This window comes from Pristiophorus japonicus, unplaced genomic scaffold, assembly GCF_044704955.1.
Source record: "Pristiophorus japonicus isolate sPriJap1 unplaced genomic scaffold, sPriJap1.hap1 HAP1_SCAFFOLD_224, whole genome shotgun sequence".
NCBI lineage: Eukaryota > Metazoa > Chordata > Chondrichthyes > Pristiophoridae > Pristiophorus > Pristiophorus japonicus.
In genome coordinates this window covers 1068090-1094713 of record NW_027251951.1, presented here as the reverse complement: position 1 = coordinate 1094713, position 26624 = coordinate 1068090, and the positions used below count along the sequence as shown (strand labels likewise).

General features: G+C 43.8%; 1 protein-coding gene across 1 annotated transcript in view; it reads left to right on the top strand.

The window, feature by feature from the left end:
• Nucleotides 1–26624, top strand: part of LOC139245599 (nectin-1-like) — a 225676-nt gene that overhangs the window by 10062 nt on the left and 188990 nt on the right. The window contains exons 2-3 of the mRNA XM_070871195.1: nt 24802–25104; nt 25357–25626. Coding sequence (XP_070727296.1) covers nt 24802–25104; nt 25357–25626 — 573 coding nt within the window. The remainder of the gene's footprint in view (nt 1–24801; nt 25105–25356; nt 25627–26624) is intronic.

The window sequence follows — 26624 nt, the reverse complement described above, 5'->3', positions numbered from 1 at the left end:
CCTTCAGCATATCATCACCCATTTATCACCCAACTAGCGCCCATATAAATGCTGAGATGCAGGCTATCGACCATTTTTGCTAAAAGGTGGAAACGAGCGCCCGGTTATCGTCCACTTATTGTCGGCCCAACTTTCGGCACACATGAATGTGCTGCATCATCCGGCCTAAGTTTAAAAAAAATATGACGTCTTCCGTGTGCAAGGCCGAGAATAGTGCTGAAAATGGAAACTTGCGCACAATTCGCCCAGATGATCGCTGACCACAACTTTCGACATTTTGCCCATATTTCGCCGAAATGATCGCTGGTTGAAAAAGTCGCTGAAAAAAGCTGCACTCACCTGACCTTAAGTTGGCATAACTCGACAGTACTCGGCATTACGGATGCCATTTTGAAAATCAGAGGATCTGTACTGAAAGGCTGCTTCAAGTGCTTATGAGGAGAACCAATTTGTGATTGATTTTCAGGACCTTTTTGACTCTTGCCAATCATCTAATCATGTTTGTTTCTGTTGAGAACAAATTAAGGGCATTTATAGCGATTTATAATGATGGGGCCTGTAATTTCTCAACCAGTATTGGCCACTAATCACATCCTGCAGACTGGAGATCGGAGAAGGTATATTGAAAAGCATTATGTGCCCAATCAAAGAGATGGCAGACTGCTGCGGAGGAGGAGACATTACACCCAACGCATTTACAGGGAAAAGTGATCATACCTGTACTTGTCCAATAACACGAGTGTTAGGAGGCTGTGCTTCCAAAAGGAGGTCATCAGTGAGATATGCCAGCTAATGAAGGCAGATCTGCAGCCTACCAGCACCATCAGGGCCGCACTGTCCGTTGAGGTTAAGGTTACTGCGGCACTTTTCTTCTACGCATCAGGCTCCTTTAAGGCATCAGCTGGCGACATTTGTGGTATCTCTCAACATACCACACATTGCTCCATTCGAAGCCCTTTACGCACATAGGATGGACTTTATAAACTTCCCTATGACCAGGGAGGCACAGACTGAGAGGGCTTTGGGTTTCTCGTGAAAACAAGCTTCCCCAAGGTGCAGGGAGCAATAGACTGTACATACATCGCCCTGCGAGCACTTTTATAGGATGCAGAGGTATTTCAGAACCGAAAGGGATACCACTCCCTGAATGTGCAGCTCATTATCAACTACAAGCAAATAATCATCGCAGTAAACGCAAATTTTCAGAGAGCATCCATGATGCACACATCTTGCGTGAGAGCACTGTTTCTGACCTGTTTAAGAGTCAGCCACAAGGTCATGGTTGAATACTGGAGGATAAAGGATTGGCCTTGTCAGCTGGCTCATGACCCCCCTGCGTAAGCCCCAGATGGAAGCCGAGAAGCGATACAATGAAAACCATATAGCTACAAGCAATGTCGTCGAAAAGACAATTGGAGTACTTAAGCAGCACTTCAGATGCCTGGACCACTCAGGAGGCAACCTACAATACCACCCTGAGCAGGTCGCTGAGTTTATTGTGGTGTGCTGCATATTGCATAACCTAGCTATGAGGAAAGGACAGCAATTGTCAGATGGGATTATCGGTCCACCTCAGAAGAGAGGGGAGGCAGAAGAGGAGGACAAGGAGGAGGATGACAAGGACCTCGGGGAGGACAATTAGCCTGCCGATGAACCCATGCCCACACACGGCCCCCCCCTCACCCCACAAGACTGGAAAAGCTCCGTGGATAGTTGCGCAGCTGGAAAACTCTTGCGTCAGCAGCTCATAAATGAACGCCTTGCGTGAAATACATTGGTGACAGTTATAGTTGCCTTATGTTTCATCTTTGCCTGGCCTGGCCATGGCCATTGTTTTCAACCATTGTATTGATGTTTTACCTTACGTTATTAGAAGACACTTCAGGACAATTGTAAAGGTTAAATAAAAATATTTAATAGTTAAACACAAATCTGAGAATTTTCACAACAAACATATATAACAACCCCCCCCCGCCCCCGCTCACCCTCCGCTCAACCCCGAACATTCAACAATATTTTTAACATAACAATAATATAACAGTGAACATTTAACAAAAATATATTTTTAACAAGAAGTAACAACTATATACAACACCCCCCGCTCCCTACCTGCAGCCACACTTCCCTCCTGAACCTTGACCCCCCCTTCTGATAAACCCCCGTTTCAATCCCCGACTAATGGGGCCAAAATGTCTTGCAGCAGGGGACCTCAAGGCATGCTGCTGTTGGTGGGGGAGGGGTGACATTGGCAGAATCTCCTCAGTGGCTGGAGGAGAAGACGTTTCGGAAGAAACGTCTTCCGAGTAAGAAGGAAGTTCTTCCTCCTGACTTGTATCTGTCCTGGTGCTTGGTGGGATGGCACCTTGGGGTGCAATGCTGTCTCCCGGCACTATCACATGCAGCAAGGCATGGACAGCATCCGTCGTTTGGCCCATTGCCACAACTATCCACTCTATGCCCTCCATTATTCATATAGACATTGTGGCAATGTTTCCAGTCAATCGCCTGGAGGAGCTCTCGACCTATGTCGACCCTCGCCCTTGACAGTGCTACCATGTCCTCGTTAGGATCTTCCCATCGCAGTGCGTGCCTACCTCACCCACTCAACCTCCGTTGGGCACTGCATGCCTTGGAGTCACCTGCTGCAAGCCGCTTGGCCCCGCTACTTCATCCGCCGATGAGGACGTGGCCACAGGTACAACAGATGACAATTGGTCATCTTCCTCCTCCTCAGTAGTCTCCTCTGGACCCATGGTGATGACCACCTGCAACGGCACACGCGTTCGTGGAGGGCCTCCCTTTGCGCCCCGGGAGTCTCATGACCTACAAAACATAATTGAGGTTATTAGAATAGAAAGGTGGACATGAGAATGATTGCGCTACGCTGGTATACAAGGAGCAACACTACTGCAATAAATGTGAACGAGAGACGTTACATATGATTACATCAAATGGTTGTACATCTATGGAAATCTCTGCCCCAGTGAGGTTGGGTCATTGAATATATTTAAGGCGGAGATGGGCAGATGTTTGAGCAATAAGGGAGTAAAGGGTTATGGGGAGAGGGCAAGCAGGTGGAGCTGAGTCCATGATCAGATCAGCCATCATCTTATTGAATGGTGGAGTAGGCTCCAGGGGTCAAATGGCCTGCTCCTGCTCCTATTTCTTCTGTTCTTATGTTGTTAACCTGAGAGTAGTACAGAAGCTGCATGCATAACATGACATCATTAATATATTATAATGAAATCCCATTATATTACTTTAAATTACCGCTGGTTTACCACTGCTTTACACATTACTCATGTGGTGCAACAACTGGATCTGCACCACCACTGGTGGCAGAGCGTCTGTGGCTGCCCACTAGTGCTGCAGCACTTTCCTCCAAGTCAGTCAGGGTCTGTATATCAGCAGGGCCTCCTCCAGTGGGCCTCTGCTCCGCCCGATACTATGATATCTTCCTCTGCAAACGTGACAAGAGCATGGCATAAGCTAATTGACTAGGTACTATTACGGAAAGACAACAGATTCTAATGTTAAATGCTAATACGGTTTGTATTCACAATGGATGCATGGTTATAACATCTACGTTTAGAGAAAATATTTAATAATATCATGTTGGGAACTAATGCTTGACACCAAACATCTCACGTACAATCTCCAGGAAGGGCCCCATCCACGGGCCGTTGCATTTGCCGCCCGTGGGGAGGTAAGTGGTTTATTTGATCCGATGGAGGTTCCCGGGGTGGGGGGGGGGGGGCGGGAATCAGGACCGCTGGTGAGCTCGCCAATGACGGAAGTGTAATGGGAGGGAGCACCGTGTCCATGGGCTATGCTCAGAGATCTCTGTGTGGCCGGAGCTAATATCCCAAAGTATCCCAGGGCAGACAGTGAGTCAGGGCAGCTCTCCCCCAGTCCAGGCTGGGTCACTGTGTGACTGACAGCAGCCAGAGAGACTGACACACTCTGGGTAAAGGTGACCGGACCCCTCAGTGCTCAGTCGTGCCCCATCCACCAATTTTATCCAAAAGGAGATGGTGCCCAAATTAGACTTACAGGTTCCGACCCCAGTCCAAATCTTAGCAGGGAAGCTACGCAAGATTACCCAGCTTCATTAAATCTGGCAGATTTACATATTCAGTGGATCATTATAATTTAAAATCTATTTAATACTTACTCTTGCGGAAGCAACCAGGCTGTTCCACCTCTTGCGGCACTGGTCGGACTCACGCCTATCGTGGGACACTGAGGGTGATCTTGCCCCATTTTTCTGATACATCCGGGGTGGAGGTTTCCCACGCTCACCCTAGGTTAATTGCCCCCACCGTGTCTCGATTTCATTGACCAATGTGTCATTTGCTTCGTCAGAGAAGGGTTTTGCCCTCCTCCCTGCAACCTCCTGCAGACTCTCTCTCATCCTCGTGTGACATTTCCATAATTTTTACCTTTTTAAAGATTTACAGCAATCTTTTTACTTTATATCTAACTCCTGCACAACTACAGCACTTGAAAAATCAGCAATCCTTCACTCCTTCATAAAAGCTCTTCTCTCTCTCCACAACAAACACACTCTCTCCTTCCCTTTGTCTTCTGAGCATGTGCAGATGACCCCTGACCTCCCAAATCGTGGGAAAAGTTATTTGCTAAAAAAAAGCACATACGCAGAACGGCTGTTGCTATGGACGCCAGCCTTGCACGACGGAATACATTGCAAAGGCCCATTTCACATCGCTAAGGCTATCGGCCAAAATAAGTAGCTGAAACTAGCGGTCATAAAAATGGGCGATAGCAATCTTAGTGGAAAGTCTAGCCCTATGCCTTCACATATATACAACTTTGAATAATGTTTTGTCCCAGGTACCGATAGCATGACTTCAATACACTGTTACCTTGGCCAGTTGCTGAGACCTTGGGGCCCAACTGCCTTTTACTTTTGACCTGCAGGCGATTCATCTCGGTTGTCTGATGACTGGAAATGGTACAAAATTCTCAGGAGTATTGGTCTGCCATTTCCATTGGCATAGCTGTCTGACAAGCTAAATCAAAAGTCAAGTTAGGGGTTATCAACAACTTTCTAGTGATTGCTTCATCTTTGATCCCACAAACAAAGCGGTCACGCAATGCTCGGTCCTGAAAGTTTCCGAAATTACAGTGAATTTTTTAAAGCTACAATGTATTCACTGATACTCTTCTCATGTAATTGATCTTGTACTCCAAAACAATAACTTTCAGCAATTTCAGGGGCTCAGGACTGTAGTGCTGTTCTAACCTGATTAGAATCTCCATCAGTGGCATATCCTTTGGCCTGATGGGAACAAGCCAATTTTTCATACACCTCGGGGCCTGGTTCAGTCAGGAAAATAGCCTGTTTTCTTTCTTGCACTACCCAGTTACGGTTATCATCATCGAGAACTTCAATGATACTTTTCGCGGTGAAAACCATTTCTGGCTGCTCCACATATGCTCTGAAAGTCTCTCGGTCACGATTGAACTTACCCAAGTGCCCTATTATTCCCATAGGCGCAGCCATCTGGAATCCAAGTTCAGCCAAGTATGCTTGAAATGTACCTTGGATTTGTAGCTGTGCTGCAAAACAAAGAACTTCTCAAAGTCTCTCTGTTTGGTTGGATGATCCACCAACAAAATTTTCAGTTAGGGAATCCAATTATCCTATCTTCATCGTCAATGTGATATATTCCTTACGACATCACAAACACACAGACTACAAGATGGCTCTACAGGAACTTGTCACATGACCTTGTCACATGATCCTTTTATTATATACATCAATAGTTGCATTACCACAGTAGTCCACTAGGTGAAGCAATAGTCCATTAGGGGGAGCTCTATATTACAAGTTACAGGATTTTGACCCAGCGACAATGAAAGAACAGCGATATACTTCCAAATCAGGTGGTGTGTGACTTGGAGGGGAACACGGAGATGGTAATGTTCCCATGCGCCTGTTGCCCTTGACCTTCGAGGTGGTAGAGGTCACGGGTTTGGGAGGTGTTGCCGTAGAACCTTAGCGAGTTGTTGCAATGCATCTTGTAGATGGTACACACTGTAGCCACGTTACATCGGTGATGGAGGGAGTGACTGTTTAATGCCAATTAAGTAGGCTGCTTTGTCCTGGATGGTGCCAAGCTTCTGAGTGTTGTTGGAGCTGCACTCATCCAGACAAATGGAGAATATTTCATCACACTTCTGACTTGTGCTTTGTAGATGGTGGAAAGGCTTTGGGGAGTCAGGAGGCGAGACATTCACTGCAAAATACCCAGCCTGACTTGCTCTTGTTGCCATGGTATTTATGTGGCTGGTCCAGTTAAGTTTCTGGTCAATGGTGACCCGCCCAGGATGTTGATGGAGGGGGATTCAGCAATGGTATTGCCATTGAATATCAAACGGCGGTGATTAGACCCTCGCTTGTTGGAGATTGTCATTGCCTGGCACGCGCTTGTGTGGCGTGAATGTTACGTGCCACTTATCAGCCCAAGCCTGAATGTCGTCAAGGTCTTACTGCATGCGGGCATGGACTGCTCCATTATCTGAGGAGTTACGAATGGCACTGAACACTGTGCAGTCATCAGCGAACTACCCACTTCTGACCACTTCTGAACATCATTGTTGAAGCAGCTGAAGATGTTTGGGCCTAGGATACTGCCGTGAGGAACTCCTGCAGCGATGGCCTTGGCTGTGATCATTGACCTCCAACCATTACAACGATCTTCCTTTGTAGGTATGATTCCAGCCAGTAGAGAGTTTTCCCCCTGATTCTCATTGACTTCAGTTTTACCAGGGCTCCTTGATGCCACACTTGGTCAAATGCTGCTTTGATGTCAAAGGCAGTCACTCTCACCTCTGGAATTCAACTCTTTTGTCCATGTTTGGAACAAGGCTGTAATGAGGTCTGGAACTGAATGGTTCTGGCAGAACTCAAACTGTGCATTGGTGAGCAGGTTATTGGTGAATAAGTAAATGAAGGAAAAGAATTTGCAGGGCCAAGAGAAAGGGCGGGGGAGTGGGACTAGTTGAAGTGCTCTTGCAGAGAGCCGGCATGGGCTTAATGGGCCAAATGGCCTCCTTCAGTGCTGTAACCATTCTATGATTCTTCTTGTCATACTTTTAGCCAATGGATTACCATGAGATTAAAACGTAAAATCCTGCTTTGTACTCACTCCTTCCTTCTGACTAAAGTTACTAACACCATGAATTTCATTCTCTGTTTATTCCTTTACTGATTCTCATCAGGAAGAAGTCCAAAAATGTTATCCATTATTTTGTTAAGAATGATACATCTTTTACAGGATTTTGTCTTCTTTTTTGGGTCCCTTTCTGTGTGCCATCGTATGTTGAGAAAATGTTAACCTCCAGTCGTCTTCTTTCTTATGGTAGTAGCAAAGCAAATCAAATGTCAGATACCCAGGCCAAAGCTGTAACAGCATGGATATCTTGAAGGTTCCCTGCGAATTCCCTCTGAGGGCAGTGCTCAATGATGTGCTCCAGGGTCTGATTAGGAGCTCCACAGTCGCATGATGGGGATGCTTTAATTGTCCATCTATGGAGTAGGTGGCAGCATCAACCATGATCTGTTCTGAGGCGGTTGATGGTTGTCCACTGTTTGTGAGAAAGGTTTGATCCTTCAGGTTGTACTCTGTGGTCCTCTATAAGGAATCTATTCCATATGTCACAGTTTTTCCAAGCATTTTGCCATTGTTATCGAGGCTGAGGGGAGATCGCTGAAGGGCTTTGGTGACAGTCCAAAATGGCCATCTAAATATGAGACGGGTTGATGGTAGGTTGTTCAAGTTGGCCTGGATCAGTAGGTCTTTTCTGGTGTAGCGGTATTATTCTCTGGAGACTGAATATTCGCGGCCTAGGTGTGGTGGTGCGATGTTTGCAAGCAAGGGCAGCCAAGTTGTTGGTGCATAAAAGCATACCCGTGATAATTCTCATAGTAGAATTCAGCTGGATATCAATGGATTTGACATGCAAACTTGATAGCCATGCCAGAGAGCAGTTCTGCACTGTAGAGTACACCAGGTCAGTGCTGCCATAAAGAGGGTTTGAGCGTCTGCTCCCCATATGGATCCGGCAAGTTTCTGGATCAAGTTGGCCCTACTCTTTAGTTTCTTCCTAAGGTTCTGGAGTTGACAGGGTGTGATTAAGTGTGACTCCTAAATAGGAGGATTTTTTGACATGGTTTACCTCTGCGCTAAAAAAGGAGACTTTTAAAGCTTGGTTTACTTGATGGGCATTGAGGTGGATTGTTGAGGTATCGGTCTTTTGCAGGTTTGGCCGAAGTGCCATCGGCGGAAGTCGGTCTCTATTCTCTGTAAATCATTAGTCAGGGTCTCTTCGGTGATGGACAGATTCATGTTGTGCGTGGCCAAGGCAATGTCATCAGCGTATACGAACTTGCAGGACTCTGATTCTGGCAGGTCACTGGTGTAAATGTTGAATAACATGGGTGCCAGGACAGAACCTGTGGGAGTCCATTGTTCAATATCCCATACCTGTTCTTTTGGGTGCCAGAGTACACACAGAAGCGTCGGTTGATAATCATGGAGTTGAGAAGATGGATCATTGTACTGTAAGATAAAATGGTGGAGAGCTTGAAAAGCAGTCCATGTGTCCATACTGTGTCATACGCCGCTGACAGGTCCACATGTTCTACGCAGTCTTGAGATGGCACTGCAGGCCTGCTTCAATGTGCGTTGTTAAAGTTACCACTTGGTCGCAGCAATTACGATCGCTCCGGAAAACCGCTTGCAGCTTAGGAATGGTTGGCTCGATGATGGGAGCTAATCTGTGGAGTAGTAGCATCTCCAGCACTTTATAACAACTGCAAAATAAGAAGATTGGGCAGTGGCTGGAGGCTTCACAAGCATCCTTCCCCTGCTTTAGGAGGGTCATTATTTTCGTCTACCTTCAAATAGGTGGAATTTTACCAGTTGCCAGAACCGCAGAGAAGAAGGAGGTCAACTATTTATTTGCTTTGGGTCCCAGTGCTTTTTACCTCCAGTAATCCCAATGGTTGTATACCCCAATGTTCTGTTTGGCCCTGAGCTGATGTTCTTTCCATTGCCAAGATCACCTATTTCCTTCTGCACAACATTTCCTGCCTCCACTCTTATCTTACCCCAATCCTCATTGATGCTTTTCTGACCTTAATTTCTCCCATCTCCTCCTCATGAGCCTCCCACACTTCATTTGTATAAACTTCCACTGTCTGCATCGTATTCTGCTTTAAATCCTGCTCTTCTATTTGTCCTGTCTTCACTTAACATCATTGGCTTCCTTTCCCTGATGCATTAAACTCAAAGCACTTGTCCTCGATTACAAAGCCTTCTTCAGCCTCACCACATCCTGTCTCTGTAACTTGCTCCAGTCCCAGTTACCATTAAACCACTGGTTGTACAGCATCCAGCCATCTGGACCTTTCATGCTGAAGCTCTCACTCTAAACCCTTCTCCCTTGTTACCTCTTCGCACCTTCAAAAGCCCCCACAAAACCTACTTCGTCAATCACGTCTTCAACCACCTCTCTTAAATCTTATTCTACAATTGTTCAACATGTATTCAGCCCCTCTGAAGTGGTCTGATATTTTCACTCTATAAAAGGTGCTATATAAATGCAAGCTGCAATTGTTGTTCTGAAGTATTCCACTAGTCACTGGGGGTAAGTTTAACTTTTAGTAATAGTGTAAAATGGGCGATACTGGATTGGCCGCCCATTATACATTTCTGTCGATTTTTATTTCCATGTTTTATATTATGAACAAAAGTTACAATTACCCACACTGTATGAAAGCCAAATGAGGTCATTGTCCCTCTGATTGTCCATTTTACAATTAGGGAGGTGGAGGTGGTTGTCTCACCTCTGCCCAGTGTCTCTTGAGATTAAATAGAAAGTAATGGGCACACCAAGTGCTAGCATATTCTTTGGCATAGCATAGCAATGTGCCGTTCTTGTTGTGGTGCAACATGCTATGATTCTGGGCTTAGTGTGTCAGCTGTGGCTCAGTGGGTAGCCCACTCACCTCTGAGTCAGAAAGTTGTGGGGATAAATCTAGGCTGACACTCCAGTGCAGTTCTGAGGGAGTGTCGGAGGTGCCATCTTTCGGATGAGACTTTAAACTGAGGCCCTGTCTGCCCTCTCAAGTGGACGTAAAATATCCTATGGCACTATTTCAAAGAAGAACAGGGAAGTTATCCCGGTGTCCTGTCCAATATTTATCCCTCAATCAACATAACAAAAACAGATTATCTGGTCATTATCACATTGCTGTTTGTGGGAGTTTGATGTGCGCAAGTTGGCAAGCTTTTCCCACATTACAACAGTGACTACACTCCAAAAATACTTCATTGGCTGTAAAGCGCTTTGAGACATCCGGTGGTCATGAAAGGTGCTATATAAATGCAAATCTTTCTTTCTTTCTTTAATTTTAGGGAATGAAGCTGGGCAGGTGGGATCAGTGGGAGAGCATTTTGGTGCAGGTGATCATAATTCAGTTAGATTTAGGGTAATTATGGAAAAGGACAAAGATAGACCAGGAATAAAAGTTCTCAATTGGGGGAAAGCCAATTTTACTAAGCTGAAATGTGATTCGGCAAAGTGGACTAGAAACAGCTCCTGGAAGGTAAATCAGTGTCAGAGCAGTGGGAGGCATTCAAGGAGGAGACCCTGAGGTTTCAGAGCAAGTATGTTCCCTTAAAGAAAAAAGGGTGGGACTAACAAATCTAGAGCTCCATGAATGTCAATGGGCATACAGAGTAGGTAAAAGAAAAAAAGGGAGGCTTATGACAAATACCGAGGGCTCAATACTGCAGAAACCCTAGAGGAGTATTGAAAGTGCAGGGGTGAAATTAAAAAGAAAATTAAGAAAGCAAAAAGAGTATGAAAAAATTTTGGCAAGTAAAATCAAGGAAAACCTAAATATATTTTATAAATACACTAAGCGCAAGAGGATAACTAAAGAAAGAATAGGGCCTATTAGAGGCTGTGTGGAGGTGGAAGATGTAGGTATGGTTCTTAATGAATACTTTGTGCCTGTTTTCATAAAAGAGAGGGGCAATGCAGATATTGAAATCAGAGAGGAGGAGTGTGAAACATTAGATGAAATAAACATAGTGAGAGAGTAAGTATTAAAGGGTTTTGTAGCTTTGAAAGTGGATAAATCTCCAGGCCCGGATGAAATGTATCCCAGTTTGTGAAGAGAAGCAAAAGAGGAAATAGGCTGTGACCATCATTTTCCAATCCTCTCTGGCTGCAGGTGTGGTTCCAGAGAACTGGAGGACTGCTAACGTTGTATCTTTCTTTAAAAAGGGAGAAAGAGATAGACTGAGTAATTATAGGCCATCAGTCTAACCTCGGTATTGGAAAAATTACTGAGGGACAGGATAAATCTTCATTTAAATAGACACAGATTAATCAAGGACAGTTAGCATGGATTTGTGAAGGGAAGGTCATGTCTGACTAACGTGATTGAATTTTTTGATGAGGTAACAAGGAGGGTCGATGAGGGTAGTGCATTTGATGTAGTGTATATGGATTTTAGCAAGGCTTTTGATAAGATCCCACATGGCAGACTGGTCACGAAAGTAAAAGCCCATGGGATACAAGACAAAGTAGCAAGTTGGATCCAAAATTGGTTCAAAGGCAGGAAGCAACGGGAATGGTTGATGGGTGTTTTGGGGGCTGGAAAGCTATTTCCAGTGGGTTCCGCAGGGCTTAGTGCTGGGCCCCTTGCTTTTTAAGGTATATATAAATGATTTAGACTTGAATGTAGGGGGTATGATTAAGAAGTTTACACATGATAGAACAATGGCTGTGTGATTGATAATGAAGAAAAAGGCTGTAGACGGCAGGAAGATATCAATGAACTAATCAGGTGGGCAAAACAGTGGCAAATGAAATTCAATCCAGAGAAATGTGAGGTAATGCTTTTGGGGAGGGCTAATAAGGCAATGGATTACACATTAGATGGTAGGACACTGAAAAGTGTAGAGGAACAAAGGGACCTTGGAGTCTATGTCCACGGATCCCTGAAGGTAGCAGGCCGGGTAGATAAGGTGGTTAAGAAGGCATACGGAATATTTGCAATTTTTAGTTGAGACACAGAAGACAAGAGCAGGGAGGTTATGCTTGAACTATATAAAAGACTAGTTAAGCCAGAGCTAGAGTACTGCATGCAGTTCTGGTCACCACATTACAGGAAAGATGTGATTGCACGAGAGATGATACAGAGGAGATTGACAAGGATGTTGCCTGGACTGGAGAAATTTAGCTATGAGGAAAGATTGGATAGACTGGGTTTGTTTTTTTTGGAACAGAGGAGGCCGAGGGGAAACCTTATTGAAGTGCATAAAATTATGAGGGGCCTGGATAGAGTGGATAGAACCTATTTCCCTTAGCAGAGGGATCAACAACCAGGGGGCATAGATTTAAAGAAACTGGGTGAAAGTTTAGAGCGGATTTCAGGGGTAATGTTTTTTACTCAGAGTGGGGTGAGGATCTGGTTCTCACTGCCTGAAGAAGTGGTAGTGGCAGAAGCTTTCACCACATTTAAGAATTATTTGGATGTGCACTTAAAGAGCCATTACCTACAAGGCTGCAGACCAAGAGCTGGAAAATGGGATTAGGCGAGATAGTTCTTTGTCAGCTGGCACAGACAAGATGGGCCGAAATGCCCTCTTCCGTGCTGTAAATTTCTATGATTCTATAATTCTATGATGTGACATGACATGGTGCAACTTGCCAGGGTGTGATGTATCATGGCATGCCAAGATTCTGGCACATTAACATAAATACATCTCCTTTGCAATGTTTATTTGCTCGTACCAAAGAGCTGAAAATGCTAGTGGGTGTTGTATATAGACCACCAAATAGTAGTAGTGAGGTTGGGGACAGCATCAAGCAAGAAATAAGGGATGTGTGTGCAATAAAGGTACAGCAGTAATCATGTGCGACTTTAATCTACATATTGATTAGGCTAACCTAACTGGTAGCAATGCGGTGGATGAGGATTTCCTGGAGTGTATTATGTATGGTTTTCGAGACCAATATGTCAAGGAACCAACCAGGGAGCTAGCCATCTTAGACTGGGTATTGTGTAATGAGAAGGGACTAATTAGCAATTTTGTTGTGCGAGGCCCCTTGGGGAAAAGTGATCATAATATGGTAGAATTCCTTATTGCGATGGAGAGTGACAAAGTTAATTCGGAAACTCGGGTCCTGAACTTAAGGAAAGGGAACTTCGACGGCATGAGGCACGAATTGGCTAGAATAGACTGGCAAACGATACTAAAAGGGTTGATGGTGGATAAGCAATGGCAAATATTTAAAGATCACATGGATGAACTTCAGCAAATGTATATCCCTGTCTGGAGTAAAAATAAAACTGGGAAGGTGGCTCAACCATGGCTAACAAAGGAAATTTAAGGATAGTGTTAGAACGAAGGAAGAGGCATATAAATTGGCTAGAAAAAGCAACAAACCTGAGGACTGGGAGAAATTTAGAATTCAACAGAGGAGGACTAAGGGTTTAATTAAAAGGGGGAAAATAGAGTACGAGCAGAAGCTTGCAGGGAATATAAAAACTGACTGCAAAAGCTTCTATAAATATGTGAAGAGAAAAAGATTAGTGAAGACAAACGTAGGTCCCTTGCAGTCGGATTCAGGTGAAATTATAATGGGCAACAAAGAAATGGCAGACCAATTGAACAAATACTTCGGTTCTGTCTTCACGAAGGAAGATACAAATAACCTTCCGAAGGTACTAGGGGATAGTGGGTCTAGTGAGAAGGAGGAACTGAAGGACATCCTTATTAGGCGGGAAATTGTGTTAGGGAAATTGATGGGATTGAAGGCCAATAAATCCCCGGGCCTGATAGTCTGCATCCCAGAGTGCTCAAGGAAGTGGCCCTAGAAATAGTGGATGCATTGGTGATCATTTTCCAACAGTCTATCGACTCTGGATCAGTTCCCATGGACTGGAGGGTTGCTACTATAACACCACTTTTTAAAAAAGGAGGGAGAGAGAAAACAGGTAATTATAGACCGGTTAGCCTGACATCAGTAGTAGGGAAAATGTTGGAATCAATCATGAATGACGAAATAGCAGTGCATTTGAACATAAGAACATAAGAACATAAGAATTAGGAACAGGAGTAGGCCATCTAGCCCCTCGAGCCTGCTCTACCATTCAACAAGATCATGGCTGATCTGGCCGTGGACTCAGCTCCATTTACCCGCCCACTCCCCGTAACCCTTAATTCCCCTATTTGAAAAGCGGTGACAGCATCGGATCAAGTCAGCATGGATTTATGAAAGGGAAATCATGTTTGACTAATCTTCTAAAATTTTTTGAGGATGTAACTAGCAGAGTGGACAAGGGAGAACCAGTGGATGTGGTGTATTTGGACTTTCAGAAGGCTTTTGACAAGGTACCGCACAAGAGATTGTTGTGCAAAGTCAAAGCACATGGTATTGGGGTAATATACTGATATGGATAGGGAACTGGATGACAGACAGGAAGCAGAGAGTCGGGATAAATGGGTCCTTTTCAGAATGGCAGGCACTGACTAGTGGAGTGCCGCAGGGCTCAGTGCTAGGACCCCAGCTCTTTACAATATACATTAACGATTTAGATGAAGGAATAGAGTGTAATATCTCCAAGTTTGCAGATGACACTAAACTGGGTGGCGGTGTGAGCCGTGAGGAGGACGCTAAGAGGCTGCAGGGTGACTTGGACAGGTTAGGTGAGTGGGCAAATGCATGGCAGATGCAGTATAATGTGGATAAATGTGAGGTTATCCATTTTGGGGGCAAAAACACGAAGGCAGAATATTATCTGAATGGCTGCAGACTGGGAAAAGGGGAGGTGCAACGAGACCTGGGTGTCATGGTTCATTAGTCACTGAAAGTGGGCATGCAGGTACAGCAGGCGGTGAAGAAGGCAAATGGTATGTTGGCCTTCATAGCTAGGGAATTTGAATATAGACGCAGAGAGGTCTTACTGCAGTTGTACAGGGCCTTGGTGAGGCCTCACCTGGAATATTATGTTCAGTTTTGCTCTCCTAATCTGAGGAAGGACGTTCTTGCTATTGAGGGAGTGCAGCAAAGGTTCACCAGACTGATTCCAGGGATGGCTGGGCTGTCATATGAAGGGAGACTGGATCAACTAGACCTTTATTCACTGGAGTTTAGAAGGATGAGAGGGGATCTTATAGAAACATATAAGATTCTGACAGGACTGGACAGGTTAGATGCGGGAAAAATGTTCCCGATGTTGGGGAAGTCCAGAACCAGGGGACATAGTCTTAGGATAAGGGGTAGGCCATTTAGGACTGAGATGAGGAGAAACTTCTTCACTCAGAGAGTTGTTAACCTGTGGAATTCCCTGCCGCAGAGAGTTGTTGATGCCAGTTCACTGGATATATTCAAGAGAGAGTCATATGTGGCTCTTAAAGTTAAGGGGATCAAGGGGTATGGAGAGAAAGCAGGAAAGGGGTACTGAGGGAATGATCAGCCATGATCTTATTGAATGGTGGTGCAGGCTCGAAGGGCCGAATGGTCTACTCCTGCACCTATTTTTCTATGTTTCTATGTTTCTATGTTTGGCAATGAGCAATGGATTAGTAAAGCAGTTGCTTGAGAATTTTAACCGGCAGTAATCCAGCAATTGTCAAGTTCATTGGGTTTTATCGACATTGCCATCCTGAGCGAGACACGGCGGGCAGGAGAAGGTCAGCTCAAGGAACAAGGTGGCGGATACTTCTTCTGGCAAGGCAAACCAAAAGAAGAATGCTGTCTCTATGGGGTTGGCTTTGCCATCAAAAATGAGCTAGTTTGGCGTCTTAGAGATTCCCCTTGTGGGGTAAATGAATGCCTCATGACCGTTCGGCTCACTCTAACCTGGAAACAGTACGCTATGGTTGTCAGCATGTATCCCCCAACCCTGGAAGCTACGGACGAGGTCAAAGAGGAATCGCAATCCAGTCTTGAACAATCTCTGTCCAGAGTTACAATGGACGACAAGATAATTCTCCTTGGCGATTTTAATGCCAGAGTTGGAAAGGACACAGACCTCTGGAGAGGTGCGATTGGCAGGGAAGGAGTAGGGAAAACCAATTCCAGGTATCCTCCCCCTGATGAAATGCTTGGAACATGATCTTGTCATAACCAACACCTTGTTTCGTCAGAGAGACAAGTACAAGGCCTCATAGCAACACCCTCGTTCCAGGCATTGGCCTCTGTTAGACTATGTCATTGTCCGAGTGAGGGACTGCAAGGATGTCCGCATCACCCACGCCATGACAGGAACGGACTGCTAAACTGACCACTGCCTAATCCACTATGTTGTCTCCATCAACCTAGCCTCAATATGGCATTGACAACAGAAACTCTGCCGCAGAAAAATCAACACTGAAGCACTTAAAGATCCTGCAAAGAAAGTCAACGCCTCACAGCCAACTTGACGACTCCCAATGAATCAGAGCCACAGAGAGCCCATAGCGCCTGGTCTGCCCTGAAGTCCATCGTAGTTAGCTCCTGTGAAGAGATTCTTGGTTACTGTACCAGAAAACATCAAGACTGGTTTGATGAGAACAACAGCGAGATCCAGGAGCTAATAAATCGTAAACGCAGGCATTCTTGAATTTGAAACATCATCACAACTCGAAAGAAAGAAAACAGATCTACAGACAACTGAAGGCCGAGGTCCAACAAAAAACTCGTGAGCTAAAGAACAGATGATGGGTGGAAAGAACGCAGGGGATCCAGCAACTAGCTGACAATCATGACGTGTGTAGATTCTTTAGCGTAGTCAAGACCACCTATGGCCCAAGCACCCAAGCACCTATCCCACTGGGAGCTAAAAATGGAGAGCTGCTCATCAAGGACAGCGAGGCCCACTGAAAGGAGCATTTCAAAGATCTCTTTAGCCAAGACTCTGTCTTTGACGTGAGTGACCTTGACTCCATCCCACAGCATGCTATCCGCCACTATCTTGGCACAATCCCAGCCTGGCATGAGGTTGAAAAGGCCATCCCACAGCTGAAAAACAACAAGGCTTCTGGAGCAGATGGAAATCCCGCCAAAATACTAAAGCATGGCGGAGAAGTACACTTGGCACAAATCCATGACTTCATCTCTCTTATCTGGAAGGAGGAGAGCATGCCAGGGGATTTCAGAGACGCCATAATCATGACTATCTTCAAGAAAGGTAATAAGTCCGATTGCAGTAATTACAGAGGAGTTTCCCTGCTGTCTGCCACAGGAAAAATGATCACAAGAATCCTCCTCAATCGTCTCCTCCCAGTGGCCGAAGACCTCCTCCCGGAGTCGCAATGCGGATTCTGACCACTAAGAGGCACAACGAACATGATTTTCACAGCACAACAAATTGAAGAAGACTGGAGGGAGCAGCATCAACTCTGTACATGATCTTTTTAGACCTCACAAAGGCCTTCGACTCTGTCAATTGAGAGGGATTATGGAGTGCCTTCTCAAATTCGGCTGTCCTCAAAAATTTGTCACCATCCTCCACCTGCTTCACGATGACATGCAAGCCATGATCCTACCAATGAATCCATCACAGACCCAATGCAAATGCTGTGTCATTGCGCCAACACTCTTCTCAATCTTTCTCGCTTCAATATTTCATCTCACCTATAACAAGCTGGAGTGGAGCTAATCTACAGGACAAACAAGAAATTGTTCAATCTCCATTGCCTCCAGTCCAGAACCAAGGTTGTTTCAACATCTGTTCTTGAATTACAATATGCAGATGACGGTTGCGTCTGTACACACTCGGAGGCCAAACTCCAAACCATCGTTGACACCTTCACTGAAGCGTACGAGAGGCTAGGCCTTACATTAAACATCCGTAAGACAAAGGTTCGCTACAAACCTGCCCCCGCTGCACAGTACTGCCCCTCGATTATGAAGATCCATGACGATGACCTTGGACAGCTTGGACCACTTTCCATACCTTGGGAGCCTTTCGATGACAAAATCCAACACCGCCTTCATATGCCAGTGCAGCCTTCAGTCGCCTGAGGAAAAGACAAGATCTCAATCCCAGTACCAAGCTCATGGTCTACAGAGCAGCAGTGATACCCGCCCCGCTATATATGCTTCAGAGACATGGACAACGTACAGTAGGCACATCAAAGTACTAAAGAAGTACCACCAACGCTGCCTCCGCAAAATCCTGCAAATTCATTGGTAGAATAGGTGTACCAACATCAGTGTTCTCTCTCAGGCCAACAGCTCCAACATCGAGGCATTGATCATGCTCAATCAGCTCCGATGGCTGGGCCACATTGTCCGCATGCCTGATACAAGACTCCCGAAACAAGCACTCTACTCTGAGCTCCATCATGGTAAGCGAGTCCCATGAGGGCAGAGAAAACGCTTCAAGGATGCCCTCAAGGCTCCTTGAAAAAATTTAACATATCCACCGACTCTTGGGAATCCCTGGCCCAAGACCATTCAAAGTGGAGGAGAAGCATTCGAGAAGGCACCAAACACTTTGAGTTTCTTCGCCGGGAGCAAACGGAAGCTAAGTACAAACAACGGAAGAAGCGTACGACAAACCAACACCCCACCCACTCATCCCTTCAACCACCACCTGCCCCACCTGTAATGGAGACTACAGATCTCGTATGGGACTCATCAGTCACCTTAGAACTCATATTAGTGTGGAAGCAAGTCATCCTCGACTCCAAGAGACTACCTCAGAAGAAGAAGAAGAAATCTGATTTCTTGATTATCTATTTGCAATATATTCCATTCAGCTTAAGTACACTTGATTTTACATGTCATGGAATAAATGAGAAATGCAAACAAGATGCTATTTCAGTCATTTAATCAAGCAGCAATGAGATATTATTTATCTACTAGCAGAGACCCGCAAAACATTTGCGGTCAAATTAACATCTTTATTGCAACAGTACATGTTTAGACTGTTAGCATCTTCTTCGTCTGTAGATTCAATGCTGATATCCACCCTCCCTCCCTTCTCTCTCTCTCTCTCTCTCCCTCCCTCTCTACCCTCCCTCGCCCACCCTTCCACCCTTTCCCCTCCCGTCTTCCTCCGTCTCTCCTTCCATCCCTCTCCCTCCCTTTCTCTCTCACTCCTCCTTCTCCCTCCCTCTTTCCCTCCCTTTCTCTCCCTCTCACCTTCTCCCTCCCACCCTCTCCCTCTCTCCTACCCTCTCCCTGTTACTCTCTCTCCCTACCACCCTCCCTGTACTTCCAATCTCTCTCACTCCCACCCTCCTTCTCCCTCCCCTCCTCTCCCTCCCTCCCACTCATCCTCTCCCTCCCACCCTCATCCACCCTCTCTCCCCCTCTCTCCCTCTCCCCCCTCTCTCTCTCCCCCTCCCTCTCCCTCTCTCTTTCTCTCTCCCAGCTCTACAGCAATGCCCGGGGAGGCCCCGCCTCCGTGCCTTCGCCCATTGGCCCTGCCACATCCACTGCCACCTCCTCATTGAAGCAGACCCATCGCTCCCTGCTCTGATTGGTTGCGAGGCCGGGCGCGTACTTTTCGTCCATTGGTCGGTGCAACTATCAATCAGTCTGGACCACATGCTCCCAGCTCCTGGCCCTGCTTCCACCTCAGGACAGACAAAAAATGACTATTATCATTATAGATTTGTGGAATCTTTTCAAAGGGCGCTCACTGAATTTCATTAAGTCTCAATATAGATGGAGCTGCACGGATTGTGCTATTTAGAATAATTGATATTTAAGCACTGGTCAATTTTAGTCCTCCCTAATGCGTTTGTATTTTTATTGTAAGCACCTTTATCATAGTAAAAGGGTAGTCAAAAGAAGGGTGGGGCCGATTAGGTACCAAAAAGGAGATTTTCTTGTGGAGACAGAGGGCATGGCTGAGCTATTAAATTAGTACTTTACATCTGTCATCGCTAGAGAAGAGGATGCTGCCAATGTCGCATTAAAGGAGGAGGCAGTAGCATTTTGGATAGGATAAAAATAGATAAAGAGGATGGCGGTGCAGGCTCGCAGGGCCGAATGGCCTACTCCTGCACCTATTTTCTATGTTTCTATGTTTACTTAAAAGGTTGGCAGTCCTCAAAGGAGAAAAGTCACCCATTCCGGATAAGATGCATCCGAGGCTACTGAAGGAATAAGGATGGAAATTGCAGAGGCTCTGGCCACGATATTCCAATCCTCCTTTGATATGGGCCAGAGGAATGGAGGATTTCAAATGTTTCACCCCTGTTTAAAACAGGGGAGAGTGATAAACCGAGCAACTATAGGCCAGTGATGGGGAAACTTTTGAAGACATTAATCCAGGACAAAATTAATTGGCACTTAGAAAAATATGGGCTAATAAATGAAAGTTAGCATGGATTTGTTAAAGGCAAATCGTGGTTGACTAACTTGATCAAGTTATTTGATGAAGTAACGGAGCGGTTGGTAAGGGTAGTGCAGATGATGTTGTGCATATGGACTTTCAAAAGACATTCGACAATGTACCAAATAAAAGACATGTTAGCAAAATTAAAGCCCATGGGATTAAAGGGACGGTGGCAGCATTGATACAAAATATGCTAAGACATAGAAAGCAGGGAGTTGTGGTGAATAGTTATTTTTCAGGCTGGAGGGAAATATACAGTAGTGCTCCCCACGAGTCGGTATTCGGACCACTGCTCTTTTTGATATATTAATGACCTGGACCTGGTTGTACAGGGCATAATTTCAAAGTTTGCAGATGAAATGAAACTGAACAATGAGGCAGTTAGTTACTGACCAGGAGAACAAAAACATAGAAATGGGCAACACATAACAAATGAAATTTAACGCAGAGAAGTGTGAAGTGATATATTTTGGTTGTAAGAATGCGGAGAGGACCTGGGGGTATATGTAGACAAATCTTAGAATGCGGCAGAACAAGTTAAGAAGGCTGTTAAAAAAAGAATACAGTATCATTGGCTTTATTAATAGAGGAATAGATTACAAAAGTTAATAACTTATGCTAAACCTTTATAAAATACTGCTTGGGCCTCAGCTGGAGTATTGTGTTCAATTCTGGGCACCACACTTTAGGAAGGATGTCAAGGCCTTGGAGAGAGTGCAGAACAGATTTAAAAAGAAAGACTTGCATTTATATAATGTGTTTCACGATCACCAGATGTCTCAATGCGCTTTACAGTCAATGAAGTACTTTGGAAGTGCAGTCACTGTTGTAATGTAGGAAACATGGCAGCCAATTTGCGCACACCAAGCTCCCACAAACAGCAATGTGATAATGACCAGATAATCTGTTTTTTTATGTTGATTAAAGGATAAATAACTAGAATGATACCAGGGATGAAGGACTTCAGTTATGTGGAGAGATTGGAGAAGCTGAGATGTTCTCCTTAGAGCAGAGGAGGTTCAGAGGAGATTTGATAGAAGTGTTCAAAATCATGAATGGTTTTGATAGAGTAAATAAAGAGAAACTGTTTCCAATGGCAGGAGGATCAATAAACTGAGAGTACAGATTTAAGATGATTGGCAAAAGAACCAGAGGCGGCATGAGCAAACATTGTTTTACACAGGGAGTTGTTGTGATCTGAAATGTTACAATAGTAATATTCAAAATAGAATTGGATAAATATTTGAAAGGAAAATAATTGCAGAGCTATGTGGAAAAAGCAGGGGAGTAGGATTAATTGGGTATCTCGACCAAAGAGGCACGCTGGGCCGAATGGCCTCCTTCTGTGCTGTATCATTCTATGATAATGGGGCTGATAGGAAGCAGTGTTTCTTGTTGATTTGATTGTTGAGTAACATCTGATATTTTCAGCCCTGCTGTGTTGTTTCCCATTGGTTAGATGTGTGTAGCTTTGCTGCACTGCTTTCACTGTGTTGACAGAGCCCCTTATAATTAAAGGTTTAAAAGTATGACAGACAGTTTACTTTCAGCCAGTCCCAAAGAATTTCCTTTTTTGTAGTGTAAAATATGTTGCAATATTATTCTCACTTACCACAGTATCTTTAATATTTATTGCAAGGAATTATAGTGACTGAATAATATTGCGGACATGTGGGAATTTGTTAGCTTCTTGCATGCTATTTCCTGACGTGTTGTTGGCAGATAGTCTCTGTACTGTGAACAGTCTCTGTGCTGGGAGCAGGCAAACAGAAAACTCACCTTCAGATGTCTGCACATATCTTTCCAGTTATATTTACTAAATTGAAGGTACATTCCCACCTTCCTCTCCTTTTGCCACTCCTCATCATTCCTCTCCTCTCCATTCCTCTTCTCTTCTCTCAATTCCTTTTATCTTCACCATTCCTCCTCTCTTCTCTCCTCTTCTCCTCTCTTCTTCGGTCTCATATGTAGCACAAAAGACCAGAAGTGCTGTCATATTTGGACTTGGTCTCAATAATATAGGGCTGACAACAGTCTCTGCGTCTCTCCTTAGTGCTTATAAAGAGAGGTGCTGGTAATACCTAGAGTGTAATCGCAAAAGATTTAAGATGATTGGCAAAAGAACCAGAAGCGACATGAGCAAACATTGTTTTACACAGTGAGTTGTTATGATCTGGAATGCACTGCAAAAATGGGTGGTAGAAGCAGATACAATATGGGAGATGGCATGGAGAATTGAGCCAGCTTTAGGCAGATCATTCATGGTGATGAATTCCAATTAAACTATTGCGCTCTCTTGATTGATGCATTCAGAAAAATAGCAGTACTTCATCAGTGACAGGGCTGCCCTTTAGATAGAGTTACTGGCAAAAGGTTACTAGGCTCAGAGACAGGAATGCATAGCAATTATTCTGGACATACAATTTATAAGTACTGACTAAGGAGAGACACAGATACTGAGGATAGCCCTATATTGTTGAGACCAAGTGCAAACCTGCGTGTGTTTACAGTACACACACTGATTGTTCCATGATGGAAATTCATGCTTTTCAAATCAAATTATATCATCTGTAAGCACAAAATAATGCAATTAATTCTGACATTGTTTGTGAATAATAAATGTTACTCCTAGCTCTCTGCTGTTTTAATCTCTAATTACTGTTACAATAGTCACCAGTCTATGATTATTGATAATCTTTGATCATCGATGCATTGTACGGTAAGATGCAAGTGAAGGTAGTGGATAGATTCTTGTAACTCATTGTTACTTACTCGTATAAATCTGTAAGAGTTTAGATCATGCATAATTTTTAAATCAAGTCTAAAAGTCTAAAAGTCCCCCCGTTAGTAGAGCTATGAGTTAAGATTTTATCATAAACAGCTCCCAATGCAGAGCTTCACAAATAGGTGCCAGGAAACAGGCACCAAACCAGGAAGCGAGAGATTCGGAGGGGTAACTGAAAGCCTGATCAAATAAATTGTTTTTGAGAAAGTTTTTAAAGGTGGTGTGAGAGGTGGAGAGGTTCAGGGAGGGTCTTCAAAAGAGCAGAATCAAGGAGGCTGAAGGTTGTGTCACCAATGGTGGAGCAAAGGGTTGCATTTTCTTTTCTTCTTGGTGAAATTTTTCACGTTCTCACTCCTCCTCACTCTTGAAAGTGCTTGCTGTATGTTGGGTTATGGCTCCATGGGAACTGCATTCTCCAGCACTTCATCCAAGTAATCTCTATACATTTGTGAGGCTTGACAATGAGGGTCAATACTCATTTCAACAAGAGAGTAGAGAAGGGCACAGCTGAGCCTGATCCTATCCTAACCCAACATCCGCACAAGTATGTTTCCAGTAGGAATCACTAAATAGCAATCAGAAGTGAGAACCCTGGACAACTTTATTTCCTTCTGCTGAGCTCAACTGTAGCACCCCTACCGTCATTCTGGCCGAGATCAACTCTCATCATTTCCATCGGTCGACTATCGTTGGTGCTTCTGTCAGTATCCTCCAAACCCATTAATTCAACATACATGATGGTAATCCTTCGATAGAAATTTCTGTACTTAATTCTCGGCCGACTTCTCTTTTTGTTTCCATGTTTTGCTTCCCAGAGTAAAAGATTAACTCACTGTCTCACATGTAGAGCCCTAGCTTTGTACTTGCTAGTTTTAAATCACAATTTAAAAGCCTTGAATACGTCTAATGTTAATGTGTACACTTTGGATTTCAAACCTGAAAATATTCATTTATTATACCAGGATACAATGCCCCTTTAAGCTACTTTATCGAAAGAGATAGTTTAAAAATAGTTTCTTACATCAACACATTACAATTTCTATAACATCTTTTAAGTAACTAAACATCCCGACACAAATTGCAGTAAGAAAACAGGCACTCAGCAGGAAAGGAGAGATTAGGATGTGTGAATGTACGCTTGGTCGAATAAATTGATCTTAAGAAGGTTTTTAAGGGTGTAGAGAGAGTTGGAGAGGTGGAAAGGTTTAGGGAGGAAGGTGTAAAGAGTAGGATCCAGGAAACTAAAGATCCTTGCACCAATTTAGTAGCAGAGAGAGGGGGAATATGCAAATGCTAGATTCAGAGTAATGGAGTGTTCAGGAGGGGATATAGATCTGAACAAATTGCACAGAGAGAATCCATAGTGGGATTTGAATATGAGGCCAAGGATGTTAAAGTTAATATTTTGAATGACTGGGAGCCAATGTAGGTCATCAAGGACAAGGGTGGTAGTGTTAATACAGGACAGGACACGAGTGGCAGAGAATGAATCTGCTGTTAAAGAACTTCTTTCCTGTCATTGTTGAAGACTCAATACTATCAACCAAGAAGTTCTCACTGTCAAAATGTATTATTACATTTATATCTCTTTAAGATTTTTGGCATTAATATTAAGTTATTTCTGCAGGGAAACAAATACAGAAAAAACGTCGATCTGGACTTGGAAATGGTGTGGGCTCACGTTGTGAATTAACTGAGAAAGCAGCAATCAGCAGTCCTCGATGGCAGGTGGAATACAACAAAACGATGCATTCCCTTGCTGTAATCTTAAAGAACAGCTCTTTAGGAAATGCCACCTGTTCGAAACTCATCAATGCCTCATTAACCAACAGAGTCAGTAATAGCCAGCTTATTACTGAAAAGCCAAACACTTGTGTATTTACAAACTCTTGCGCAGCCACAGAAAATCGAGTACTGCTGACAGTTCTGAGTAAGTTAACTGTAATAAAACATTTCACTACCCCTTGTCATTGTATTATATTAGACAGTGTGAAGATAAAACTTTCAAATGGTTTTCAAAGAATTTCTTGAACTGGTTCATTAAGATGCATGGAAATTAAGAAATACTATGGTCATAAAATTGAATCCATTGATGTAATGAGATACTTAATTCCTGAATGATATTGCAGTCTTCATATTGTTCTAATTGACAAATAATGTCTTAATTTGTTGCCCTCTCTAGTCCCTCCTGCTTTTAATAAAATGCATCACACCGACTTTAAAGATCAACTTGTGACAATGTGCAGAGCTGCTAATGGCGGCCTAGCACCAAATATTGTGTGGTTGTCATCAACTATCTCAATGAGAGGAAGAAATAGGACTCAGAACCAAAATGCAACCAGGAGAGTTACCAGCAACTACAAACCAACACAATATAGAAACAGCTTGGAGAATGTAACCTGTCTGATAAATCATCCAACACGTTTTGCACCAATAGAACTGTTCGTAAGACGTGAGTATGTATTTTTTAAATCTCCTCTTACCTTCTATTCTATGGTGGGATCGGAGTTAGCTAGCAGTCTGGCTGAGAAATGCACAAAATCATCACCCGTATCAATCGGCTAGCTGGATTGCGGGATTCTAATCTCAGATCAAAGCAGTGTGATAATTGCCTTAATTACTCTGTAGCAGTCTCCACAACTATCATCGTTATTTACTGTAACAGCACCAAAAGTAACTAATATTTTTGTATAAAATTATTATATTATTTTAATTGTCAGTTGTGGCTCTCTGGTAGCACTCTCGCCTCTGGGTTCAAGGTTGTGAGTTCAGGCCCCACTCCAGAGACTTGAGCACAAAATCTAAGCATGCATCAGAAAATGATGGGCAGCGCACCCATAAGCTACAAATGTCCCGGATCCTAACAGCGGTGCGAATTTACCTTGTAAATTAGTCAATGTGCTCACACAGGGAAGTGCCATAAATTTAAAAAGCACTCTGCATTTTAGAATATTTCAGTATCATCATACTAAAGGAGATATTGCAAATAACGTTGGTAATGTTGATTGTGTAGTGTGCATTGGAACAGGAAACCGCAAACATCTACATGATGAAATGCAATTGAAAAAGTAGATTGGAATGTGATTACTGATCCAGTAAAAATGAAGGTGTTATTTAAAAAGGTCATCAAATATTAAGAGAGGACAGTATTGTCTGTGAATAGTGCCCAACTCTGGATGAATGATAGCGATGGTGGGTAAAGACAGATGAATATTTGGGAGTATGCTTGATAGCACAAAACTGCTTGCAATTCAAAAGAAATTGATACAAATGAATTTAATTTCTTCTGTAGCTTGCACAGAATAAATTAACCCATAAATTGAAGTCTTATACAGAAATGCATACGCCTTGGGTTTATGTAAGAGATTCATTCATAGCTTGTTGCTGCAAAAACGCAGCCAGGTACTGGTGTTGTTGTTTATCTTGAATAGTTCCTTGGGTGTATTGGAT